We start from the raw sequence: 12,712 nt of genomic DNA, 5'->3' as shown, positions 1-12,712 counted from the left end.
TGTCCAAATGCCTATGTTTTTGTTTTGGTTAGGAACTTCCTCACCTTCCCTACATATTCCAAAAACTGGATTTTGGTTTCAGGGAGGAACACGTTTAGACACAGAGTTGCTGGTCTCATTACATTTGCTGATATTAGTTTGGACACTGTATCTTCGTTGATAACAGAATTTATATGATGGTGATGTGCCCAGTTCCAGCATTTAAAACCTGTGGCATGCTGGGCATGTCTCTTACACTTCCTGAGCCTCCACTTCCAGTGCAGTAAGAACAGTGACAAGCCTTTCAGGCTGGTTTGCTTTGAGCCTTAAATAAGAGAATGGCTTCCTCCTGGCTGGGTCTGCCTCTCCTCTGTGCTTACTTTCGTTCATTCAGCAAATATTACTGAGTATCTGCCATGCACCCGGCTCTAGTCTGGGCACCTGGCATGTATCAGTGATGAAAACAAGTTTCCTGCTTTGTTGGAGCTCCATTCCAGGACATGCTACATCGCGCTGCATTCATCTGTCTGTGTGATTCTCCACCAGCTTGTGAGCTGCTTGGCTCTATGTCTCCTGCACTTTGTCCCATGCCATGCTGAGCACATATTATATACTCTATAAATATCTGTGGAATGAAAGGGAAAATGCTTCTTCAATCAATGAGTGTTGGAGGCTTGTGTGACCCCCAACCTCCACTCCTAGCTGGAGTTGCTTCATTCTGGGTATTTCCATCCACATGTGAATAGACCTTTTATTTGCCCTTGCCTTTTTGTTTCCTGTGTTCCCACTGCCTAACCCAGTGCCTACAGTACGGCAGGTGCTTCAAGCGTTTATTAAGGAAATGCATGACTATTTGTATTAGTACCTCTGCCCCTGGGGTCATGGCAGTACTTGACTGTGCATCTAGAGTCCTCTACATTTGACAACAGTGTCTGGATATACTGTTGGCTTTAGAATGTTTGCTAAAGGTATAAATGAAAAAACAGCAACGTGAAGAATGATCTACTGCTCTGACAGAGGAAGTTAACTGGTTCCCATTGTTTACTTAGAGAGAAGGCTGTTAAGTTTCCTTCTTATCATTCCTGAATTAATTTTCTGATCCTTGCATCGTGTACTTCTTTATTCCACAGCAAAACACAAGGAGAGGGAAAATACAGACCCTTCTCTTTGTTTCAGCTCGGCGATGATCTTTTACCAATTAAATGCTCTTGAGGCACCTCTGTAACCTATGTTTCTTATATCTTACATCTTTTTTTTTGGAAACCTTGAAACAATTTATTGAGTTGCTTTATACAAAATTAACAATTTCCACACCACCCGCAACCCCAACACAAAGTCACAGCCCTTTTACATCCAAGAAAGGCCCCAGGAGGAAAGCCCACTCTGCCGGCAGCTCTGCAGACCTGCCCTGCTGTGGCTTTTTAAGTCACTCACTCTTACCACAAACAAAGCATCAACAAGGAAAAGAAATGCCTTATATGTGCATGCACTTTTGTTTGCATATTCATTAAATACTTGCTTTAGCAGGGTTTTGATGTATTTCAGTTTCCTAGCTTTTAAAATAGTCTATTCTCCATCCCTAGAATATATACACTAAAATGTAGTTAAACATAAAAAGACAACCCACAGAATGGGAGAAAATATTTGCAAATCACATACATTCTCTGGAATGTATAAAGGACTCTTACAACTCAATAACAAAAAACCAAGTAATCTATTTGAAAAATAGGCAAAGGATTTGATGGATAATTCTCTGAAAAGATAAATGAATGGCCAATAAGTCATTAAAGTATACAAATCAAAACCACAAGATGCATTTCACACCCACTAGGAGGGCTAAAATAAAACAGAAAATTACAAGTATTGACAAAGACATAGAGAAACTGAAACCCTCATTTATTGCTGATGGAATTGTAAAAGTGGTGCAGCCAATTTGGAAAAGTTTGTCACTGTCTCAAAATGTTTAACACAGAGTTACCACAGTACCGAGCAGTTCCATTCCTAAATATAAACCCAAAAGAACCGAAAACAGGTATTCAAATAAAAAATTTGTACCTGAAGGTTCACAGCACTATTCACAGTAGCCAAATGCTAAAAATACCCAAATGTCCACCAACTGATGGATGGATAAACAAAATACGATATACACACACAACAGAATATTATTTGGCCATAAAAAGGAGAAAGTACTGATTCATGCACTTTGAAAATAATATACTAAGTGAAAAAAGTCTGTTATGAAAAACTGCATATCGTATTACTTCATTTATATGAAGCGTCTAGAAAAAGGCAAATCCTTTGAGACAGAAAGTAAATGAGTACTGAGGGAAGAGGAAAATGGAGAGTGACTACTAATGGGTATAGCTTTTTCCTTAGTGGTGATAAAAATATTCTGGAATTAGAAGGTGGAGATGATTGTAAAATTCTGTGACTATACTAAAACCCACTGAATTGTATGCTTTAAAAAGATGAATTTCATGGTAGTAAGTTATATTTCAATAAAGCTATTAAAATGCAATTAAAATATAAGCAGAGATTCTAAAGAGAAATATAATTATATTTTCCAGAGCAGCCTGAAGTCCTATTCAATGTCGACCCTCACTCACTAAACAAATCTCAGTTTACATGACTGATGGGTGAATGAACTAAATAATAAATAAGAAATGATACCCGTCTAGCACCCAGATCAATAAAAGCAGATCTTTAACTAACCAGTTTTTATCTTGGAAATCAAATGCATGATCTCAACAGCTCTAAAAAGAACTCTACAAGAAAGGACAAAAACTCAGCCCACTGTTCTGTCTTCTGATTTCAATGGAGAATGTAAGAAAAGTGAAATGATCTGGCCCTGAGTTACTAAAGATCGCATGGTTAAACCCAACTGCCTCTTTGTGTCCCATGAGAAAATGAGAAAAAACCCACATCTATATCATAACTTAAAATTTCTATTTAAACATGCTAAGTTATTAATCACCTAAAATCTAATTTTGGGAATGATAATTCTTAAGGTCTTCAAGTATATTCTTTTGTGTTAATTTAGTCTTGGGACTGTCAGCTTATAAAAATACAATATAATATTTAAGACATTTTACAACAAATATTTTGAATTTAAATAAAATTTTCTTGGCATTTGTTTAGCACATATGCTCAGAAAACTGTATGTATCCTGGAACTTTTTATTGGTATTACACTAATAGAACCAACCCAACATTTGTTACTGCTCTCTGGAGCCCTGAGGGAGGTGCTGGGAATACCAGTGCTGAAGAGAGTACAGCACACGACCTTCAGAGCGTTATAAAGTAGTGGGAGAGATAATCAATAAACAAAGAGTTACAAAAATGTGATAAGTGCTGTAACAGAGGTGGGATCAAAGGGCTCTGAGCAAACGACACCATTTCTAGCAGGTGTGGTTTTCTGACTTTATTTTATACATGTAAGATTTTATACCCCTGTAAAAATAGTGTTCAATTAATACCTCTTGAACTGAAATTCAAAAGTTGAACTGAAATTTAAAAAATTCAAAGGCCATTAAGAGGAAATGGAAAATAATAATTTAAAATAATAAATGAAAATAAAAAATAAAGGCACTGCATGGTTTCAATGACTATACCTGAAGGACTGTTAAAAAAAAAACACAACTCAACTTATTTTGTGGCAGACCATTTAATAAAAAGCAATTTGTAAATCTGCCCTAGAATACAAGAAGGGCCTTGCATTTTCACAGACTTTATTAAAGGCCTGAGCCCTCTCTGTTAAATTTGGGATCAACAAATGAGGAACCCCCTACTTTTTTAAGGATCAGAATTTAAATTTATGCAACGACCACATTCACTCATCTCTAAGATTCAGACCATAAATTCCAAAAGCAACCATTACTGAAACTGTCTCATAATTCATCTATTTCTTGCTGCTTCCATCTGTCCTACTGGACCTGGTTGAGTGAATGTCCCTTGTTGCCATCTGGATTAAGGGTTCCTTGGCAAATTTCCTATTGCAACTCATCTGCAAATTAAGAATAATATCTGGCTTTGTTATCTTATAGGGTTGTCTTGAGAGAAAATAAAATTGACTACATGAAATAATTTTGTTAGTAAAATGCCCTATACAATATGCTGCTGCATTACTGACCTCCACACATACCAAAAAAAGTTTTCTTTAGTTCTACTTGATGAAAATCTTTTGTAGTCTATTTTATGTTATTCATATTTATATGGATTTAAGACAAATAACTTCAGTTTCCTCTCTACAGCCACAGTTCTAAATTTTCAGAATGTGCTTTCATTTTAATAGGCAAAAAGACTCCTATTCACCCTCCTATGAAAAGTTCTTCTGTGACATAAGTTGTCAGCGTAGAAGCACATGGCTCAACAGTGAGGAAGCTGCCGTATTAACTTGGGAGTAGAGTTTAGAGAAGTTTCTCAGAGCATCAGGACCAACTCAGAAGCCTGATCCAAATCAAAATTCTAAGGTCTCACCCAGGTCCTGTGGATCAGATCCTGGTGAGGGTTGGGGGGACTGTTAAGTTTGCGTTTTAAACAGGTTCCCCATTGGGTTCGTAAGTAAAGTCTGAGGACCAGGGGTGCAGGCCCAGATGTTTACACTGCCCACTCTCAGCAACACCGTGGGGATGGCTGTGGTGTGTGGGCAGTGGGGTGGGCGGGTGCGAGGTGGTGATTTTCAGGGCAGTCGAGGCCTGGATGCTGTGCCCCACCCTCCTGAATGGGCCTCTTGCTGTCCAGCCCCAACCAACTACAACAGCTCTGCTTCGGTCTATTTTACACACAGGGGTTCCCTCAGATTTGTTTCATCAAAGGGTTCTATTCCTAAAGTCAATCTGAAAATCACCGACGAACAGCATCAAAAACAGGATCTGGTATCAGAAGACCCGGTGCTGGTGTCCCTCCTGGCACCTGCTCTCTGATGGTCTTTGCTCTTTCTGCTAGCAGATGAACTTCAGTATCTTCACTTGTGACACAGTCATCATCTTGAGTCTGCCTTAAGGGGTGACTGTGCGGATCAAATCAGATAACGCAAAGTACCCGAAACTAGGACTGATTACTAACAGGTGTTGTTAGTACCAGCAGGGACAGCACATGACTGAGTGGAAGAGTGGCTCTGCTTTAACTCTTCAAGGGATGTGTCACAGCCGATCTGTCAGGTTCATTTTTGCCCAGCACAGGATCGCCCTCGAACATTTCCACTGAATAAAGGGACTCTGGAGGAAGGAGGGAGGAGGGGAAGGAAGAGGAGGAGAAAGAGAGCAAAACTCACCGACACAAATGCTTGAGATTTGGTTTCGTTCAATTGAAGCTGCAATTTCTTTTCATTGTCATAGACCCCATAGAGCCTCTTGGACCAGGTCTGCGGGACTCTGCTCTTGAATTTTAATGAACTATATAAAGCAAATATCCTTTGCAAATCTAGGACCAGGCAGCTGCAGTTGTAGAAGATGACACCAAGTTCTTTCATCTGTGAAATTAAAATTGAAAGCATCAATGCCATGTACATATGATAGTGTTATTCTCCGAGGGAAAAAAAGTGCAAGAACATAGTAGCAGTGACTTTTTTTCTTGTAGTTGTTACACGATAACAGCTATATATATGTATGTGTCTCTGTATGTTTATATCTCTAAGTACGTAGATACAGTCACATTATGGTATACAGAAATGATGTGTTATTAAAATGCTTAAATATTTAAGCAGAACTTTTGCTTGAGTTTTGCATTTGAGCTCTTATAATTTGTCCATACTCACCTACACTTTTAATACCAGCTTTTCAGATTCTTTCCTTTAACATTCCATTTTTGGGTATGAATCCTTAAATCATGAAGCAATATAAAGATTGACTTTTAGCTGCAGTATAACAGAATGGTTTAGACCATGGATTCTGGAGTCGGAATTAGGTTCCAGCTTTACAACTGGAATTAGGTTTCAGCTTTACGACTTTCTAGGTGTGTGATTTGGGGCAAGATTTTCCCAAGAGGCATCATTTTCCTCTTCCATGAAAAGGAGACAATAGTATTTATTTCATGCAGTTGCTATGATACATGACATGGTTAATACATTTTACGGGCTTACAATAGTACCTATCACATGGTAGCCACTAAAAATATGTTAGCAATTTTTATTCTTATTAACATTGCACAAGCCTCAAAAGAAAGAGACCAAAGGAATCTTGCTTTGTCTCTGAGTCTGTTTCTGTTTCGTAGATGAGTTCACTAGTGTCCTCTTTTCCTTCTTTTTTTTTTTTTAAGATTCCACGTATGAGTGATATCATGTGGTATTTTTCTTTCTCTTTGTACACCAGAAATTGACCCATTGTAACTGACTATACTTCAAAAAAAAGAAAAGAAAAGAAAAGAAAAGAATCTTGTAACAAATTGTAGAGATGATTTTGTCTACCTCCTTTGATGCACTGATGAGGAAAGTAAGTCTTACACAGGTAAGTTAACATATATTTTCTCAAGTGAGAGATTTAGTCCGGGGTAGATTAAGAATTTGAATGAAGGTTTTCTGACCCTTGATCAAATACACCCAGGAACATAGCAATACTGGCTTCAAGTCCAGTGTCACTTTGTAAAAAATTACAGATTTCTAATTTAGTCAATTAAAGTGAAAAAGTGAAATTTTGGTCTTAAAAGAACAGCATGAATATACATGCCTCATGATCTGAACACCAAGGGAGGAATGTGGCAGAGACACCTTGATATTAAGTTCCCTTCCCTTCCCTTCCTCCAGCCCCCTACTCAAGACTCTACTCAGGATTACAGGAGAGGTCACCCCCTGTGTAGGGACCCGTATCTCTTTGCCTATTAGGACTCCCCAGTACAGCACTCCATGGAGATCTTCCCATAGTCATCTATACCCGCCTGGCATCATTTTTCCAGCTCCATAGGGGCACAGAATAGATGGACACAAGTTATTTAACCTGCTGATGGACTTGTCCCTATTTTTTCTCTGATACAAAATATAAAGCAACGACCATCCTTGTACATACGTTACTGTGCAGCTGTACAAGGACTGCTCTTAGATTCCGAGACTTGAATGGACACAGAAACCATGGGCAATTAGAGGTTAAGAAAGTGGGAAGAGCTACAGTGGGGAGGGTGTGTCAGGTGTATGCAAAGGTGCTGAGTCTGGTGGGATAGAATCAGAGCTGCATGGCTGAAGTTGAGGAAGATGGGGAGAATGTGTATGTGTGTGTGAGCGTGTAAACATTCTTGTCTGATGGCAGAGAGTAAAACTGGTGGGATAGGTATGCCAGATTCCCAAGGGCCTTTGTGCTGGGATAGGCAGCTTGACATTTGCGCTGAAGGTCCTGGGGAGGCAGGTAATGATGCAGTGGGGCATGGACAGGCTGTGGACTGGAAAGGTCCCTCTGCCTGGGTGTGGAGACAGGATGAGGGAGCTGGGGGAGGGGCATTTGGACCCCTGGCAAGGGGAGAGGCCCACACATTCCTATGTGTTTTCAAATCTCAGGGATTTCCCCTAACTGTCTAGTGTACCTGCTAATGATTGCTGATCTCATTCCAGATTGGTGCAGGGTCCAGCTTGCTGTTCGCGAAGTCTCTGCTGACAGGATGGCAGGAGCATTAGGCTCTGCATCTGACTGTCACACTTCTGGGCCTTTCCCCAGATTAAATCAGTGCTGCCTCATTCTATTCTCCAAGGAAGCCTTTATCATCTCAGGGTTCTCAACTTTTGTACCTGTTTCACTTTATAAGTAGATTTTTAGTCTGGTGGTGGGGGTGGGGACAGCAGAGCTGAGACTCAGGTTCCCCCATAAGTAAGCAGCTGCCCCTCTCTGACATGTTTCCTTGTTTGCCAGACACAGGCAAGGTTAGGGGACATCCAGAGGGCTGGCCTGGCCTGGGGCCATCATCAGGAAAAAAAACAGACACACAAAAATGACCTGAGGCCAAAGATGTGGACTGAAGTCTAAGCTGTTCCACCAACCAGATTATAGGGCCTTGGGCGAGTCACCCAATTTCAGTCCTTGTCTCTTTTTCTGAACAAGCAGGGGGCTGAGCTCATAAAGTCAACAGGGGTCTTCCAGCCTTGCCACCTACAAAGAGAGCAACCACTCTGCAACATGGCATGACATGAGGAATCTGGTTAAGCACCCTTGTGAAATGTGACGTCTAGAAGGGTGTCAGGTAGCAGCTCTTAGAGCTTTTCCCTGCGGAGGAACAAGGGAGAGAGAGAGGGAAGGGCCTCGCCATGTGACTGAACAGAACACAGCGAGTCCTCTCCTAGAACAGGCCCTGAAGACAGACTAACTCCACCGAGGGCGAGGCACTCCACCTCTTCGCAGTTTTCATCTGTAGCTTGGTTGGATACCCCTGGGAAATCCAGGAAGGTTAAAACAGATGTTTCATAAACATCAAATGAGAGCAAATCATTGTTAAGGATTTGGGCTTAGGGACTAAAATTGAGTTGTATTAATATTATGGCTGTTCAACTCAAGAGCTGTATGACTTTGGACTGGCTCTTCAACTTCTTAAAGCCGCCAAGATGAAGAGAAAAGTAGCTGAGACATGGGACCGTCAGCTTGGCCTTGATATTTCTAGGAACTGACCTGGCACTCAAGCTGCATCCCAGGATCTCCTGTCAAAAACGCTTTCACAGAACACTAGCATCAGATGAGGCCACTCTGTTGACTCTCCAGGGAGAAATGGAGATGAAAACAAGACCTGTCTGTAACTGTGTGCGAACACAGACAAAACAGGAGCACTGTCCAAGCCACAGAAAGGACCAAAGAGCCCCCACTCTGGCTAATATGGGTGACGGCTGCTTCTTTATCTATCACATCTTCAGCCTGGCTTCATTCCCCCCCCCATACAGATAAGATTTGTTAAAACACTGAATCATAAAGCTGCCCTACTCCCAACAGCATCCAATCCTGAGCAAAGCCCTGCCTCCTTATCCCTTCCCCACATCACCTTGCACAAGCCAAAACCCCATAGTAAGTCCTTCCTAAACTGGCTTCCTTACATCCTGCGGGTTGCCACATTGTCACTTTTCCTCCTTGTAACAAGCAACTCATCTCCAGCGTGCAGGCTGGATTTTGGTCAGAGGGCAACAGCCTCCTTCTCCCCAGAACGGGCACGTCACAGGGCCGTGAGCACAGACAAGTCAGTGCAGCGCGCGCAGTGCCCGGCACTCCGTGTGTGCTGGCTGCTGGTCCTCCACCCTAAGTCGCACTGCACAGGGAGGACTAGCTAGTCAACACGGTTTCGGCTGAAACAGGAAGTGGCCCAGGCAGAAAAAGAGGAAGAATTTGGGGGGGGAAATGAACAAATGAAGGCGCAAATGGCTCTAAGTAAGGGCATAAAGAAAGGCTGCATTTTGAGAGGAGGCTCTGACCATTAAAACCTAAAGCAAGTGGTGCTCCTGAAACATTTTCAGTGTTGCTCTGTCTTCTGGTCTCTGTATCTGTTATGCACCTCGTGTTGGAATGTGTACCATTGCACATTTAAATCTGGAAATCTGAGGAACCCATTCTTTAAAAGCTAATGGAAGAACTGGAAGCAATACGATAGAAATGTATTTAATGGCAGCATAATTATTAATGATGTTTGTCCCTTTGGGTATAATGAGACAGAGGGGAAGCCTATTTATGAAATTCTCAGCATTTATCATCCCCGGGGCTGCCCTCATGTACCATTTATCATCATTGCCATGCAAGCGGTCACTGTCTCTCTGTGCGCCCTGCCTAGATTTTCTCCAGAGACTAATATTTCCAAAGTTTCTATTCTAAACAAAGATTTAGTGTCCCTTTCCCTCTGTTGTGTAAGCTGCTTTTTGTGTACTTTTGTCTACAATCTCTGACGTTATTCTGCCGTGACTGCATTATAGCTTTAGACTCTGAAGGCAATGGAAGAAGCCAAGCTTTGCCTTTTAGAGATGTAAAGAGAATTTTACTTCCTCTCTGTACCTTCCTCTCCATCTTAGAATGACTCAACCCATTTCTAAATATACATATTTGGTTTAAGCTGGTATCAACTGAAGATGGACAAAAAGAAACTGGCTTTTGTTTGGCAAATTTTTCAACTGGAGCAAAAATTCAGGGTAGGTTTAACACACCTTAAAATACTGGCAATGAGGGGAATAAAGACTGGGACTCTTAAGAGCTTTTATGTCTAGATTATCAAAGGAACCAAAAGCTAAATTGATCGACTGACTGCTTGACTGACCAGCTGAGGCACTGCGATGGGCTGCCCTGACTGTTCGGTTCAAGCACACAGCTGACGACCGATGCAGTGGTCCAAACGTCTGAATAAAATCGTCTTGAAAAATCCGGAGATTTATCAGCTAATGAGTCTTTAGAAGATAATTAGTCTTAGGGGGAGACTCTCCTTTCCACAAAGTGGGCATTGTGTCAGTGATCAACCCATGAGCTAAGAGAGGTACTCCCTCCACTGGGTACCCCGCCCGGAAGCTGTCCTACAGGTAATGATTTTATTTACAGCTTGAGTTACATCAACGGTTCTGTGATGTCTTTTGCATTAGGAGCCGTACTGAGGTGCTTCTTTCTTTCTTTTTCTTCTCTTTTTTTTAGGATCCAAAGAGTAGATTTTATTTGTATTTTAACAATGTAAGCAACACAAACTTTGGCTCTACAGTTCCTCATTTACTGTTTTTTTTTTCCCCACCGGTTCTAATTCTTTTTCGTTTGTGAGTTTGGAAAAAAAAAATTTTTTTTTCTTAAATGTTTGGGTTTGAAACAATCCATTAGATGCTCTAACTTACTGCTTAGGGAGAAATAAAAACCGAAGTGGTGCTAGTTTATTAGCATGCTCACTGTGCACCAGCACTGTTCTAAATGCTGTTACAAGTCTGCATTCATTAAAACCTCACAGCAACCCATTGCACAGGTAAGGAAACTGAGGCATGGAGAGATTAAGGGACTTGTCCAAACACACAGCTAGTGAGCAGGGAAACTCAATGATTAGTTTAATATTTCATTTTCAAGGAAGAATTCCTTACACAGGGCAACCAGAATTTCCTCGGGTGAGGGTTAAATCTTACTGTTTCCGTGTGTGCACTCTTTTTTTGTGCCCTGGAGTTTCTCTTTCCATGAGTAGTCTCATTTCACAGCAAAATAAGAATTAGGGGAAATGGTATTATACCAGAAAAACATTTTTCTTTATTTTCTGAAAATTAGTGGAAGGCAGTTACAAATGGCAATGCAGTTCTGAAAATTAGTGGAAGGCAGTTATGAAAGGCAATGCAGTGAGGGCAAAAAAAAAGAAACCCTTTCCACTCAGGCCATGAGAGGCCACATAGAGGCAGACAGGCTTGGTTTAGTGGGTTTTATTGGTGACACAGAAGCCAAAGCAGGTGCCTGATGGATGCTCTTGTCAGCAGAATTAGCATCATTCTTTGCTGTAATAATTCAGAATAATTAAGACCACTCAGCCTAACCACAGCTTAATCTATCCTTTATGGATGTCTGGTTTGTTGTTCTCATGATTTTATAGAAATATGAACTAGTATTTCTTTAATTTTCTTGACAAAGACAAAAGAACCTACAACTGTGAGCAACTCATATGCATCCAGCTAGCTGCTGATTTATATTCAGAGTTACTGCAGGGAATTTAATTATTAGGAGCTCTAATTCCATTTTGTTCTGCCCTCAAGGTGAAATTTTTGTTCTTAGCGATGAAAAATAAAGAACTGAATCCCAGCAGCTCAAAGACAGTCCCCTGCTCAGAAACGTGCTCTCTGGCCCCTTACACTTCACGGTGGGTGGGTGGTTATACCACTTAACTTCCCGATGTCTTATTTTCTCCATTACCAAGTGGGAATAAAAATGCTTGCCAGAGGGAACACGACAAGGTGATGAGAAAAGAATGTAAGAACCTTAAAGAACAGCTAGTTCAACCTTATTTCAAAATTAAGGGAACTGAGGTCCCCCAGGGGGAAGTGACTTGCAAGATCATAGAATAATGCCCTGTGATTTCAGCCCTGGCTCCTTTGCCCAGTAACACTGTGCAGGTACTTCACAGGGTTCCTTCATAGTGTGGATGGAGAATGTGACCTGCCACATCAGTAAACAAAGGATGTTACTTGCCAAAGTACCACTATTCATTTGGCATCTTTGACTTTTGGCCGTAAGGAATTCAAACATCAATTTCTTGTCTACAGTCGCCCCGACTGTGCACCCCAAGGGGATTCAGGATGGAGAAAAATAGGATACTGGCTCTGGATAGTTAAGATGCATATCAAAGAAATGATTTCAGATTCTTTCATCTTCCCATACATAGAAAAGTGCTAAATTCATTAACTTGAGATATTTGTTTTTTTCTTTAATTAGCAGAAAACTTTTGATGTTCAACTACCTGGTTTGTTTCTGCAAAACTCTTATAAATGCTGGCTCCTCCCTTACTTCTTCAGAACAGTCTCAGAGCGATCTGAGAGCCTGTCTCTTGGGCTTAGCATGTCTGCTGAATAAAACATAATTTTCAACTTTTAGGTTGTGCATTTTTTTTCAGTTGACAGTAGGATGAAGGAAGGGGTGTTGCTTTTTCCCTTCCTCCCTCTCCTTTCCATCAGTGCTTCATCTTTTATAAGGGTCTGAAAACTTTCTAAAGAACCACTATTCATTTGGCATCTTTGACTTTTGGCTGTAAGGAATTCATACATCAATTTCTTGGCTTTATCTTCAAAGGGAAATCAATAGATAAAGTCTTAACTACAGTGACCAGAGAATGTTGGTTTTGTTTTGTTT

The 12,712-nt window shown here is 40.9% G+C and overlaps 1 protein-coding gene across 3 annotated transcripts in view; it reads right to left on the bottom strand.

The window, feature by feature from the left end:
- PLD5 (phospholipase D family member 5) overlaps positions 1-12,712 on the bottom strand; it is a 214,309-nt gene that overhangs the window by 22,205 nt on the left and 179,392 nt on the right. For all 3 annotated transcript variants that reach the window (XM_074351772.1, XM_074351773.1, XM_074351774.1), the window contains one exon: positions 5,251-5,448. In XM_074351772.1, the coding sequence (XP_074207873.1) occupies positions 5,251-5,448 (198 nt within the window). The remainder of the gene's footprint in view (positions 1-5,250; positions 5,449-12,712) is intronic.

The sequence above is a fragment of the Camelus bactrianus genome, chromosome 23 (genome assembly GCF_048773025.1).
Source record: "Camelus bactrianus isolate YW-2024 breed Bactrian camel chromosome 23, ASM4877302v1, whole genome shotgun sequence".
NCBI classification, from domain to species: Eukaryota; Metazoa; Chordata; class Mammalia; order Artiodactyla; family Camelidae; genus Camelus; species Camelus bactrianus.
The sequence above is the reverse complement of the archived record's forward strand: the minus strand, read 5'-3'. Positions and strand labels throughout refer to the sequence as shown.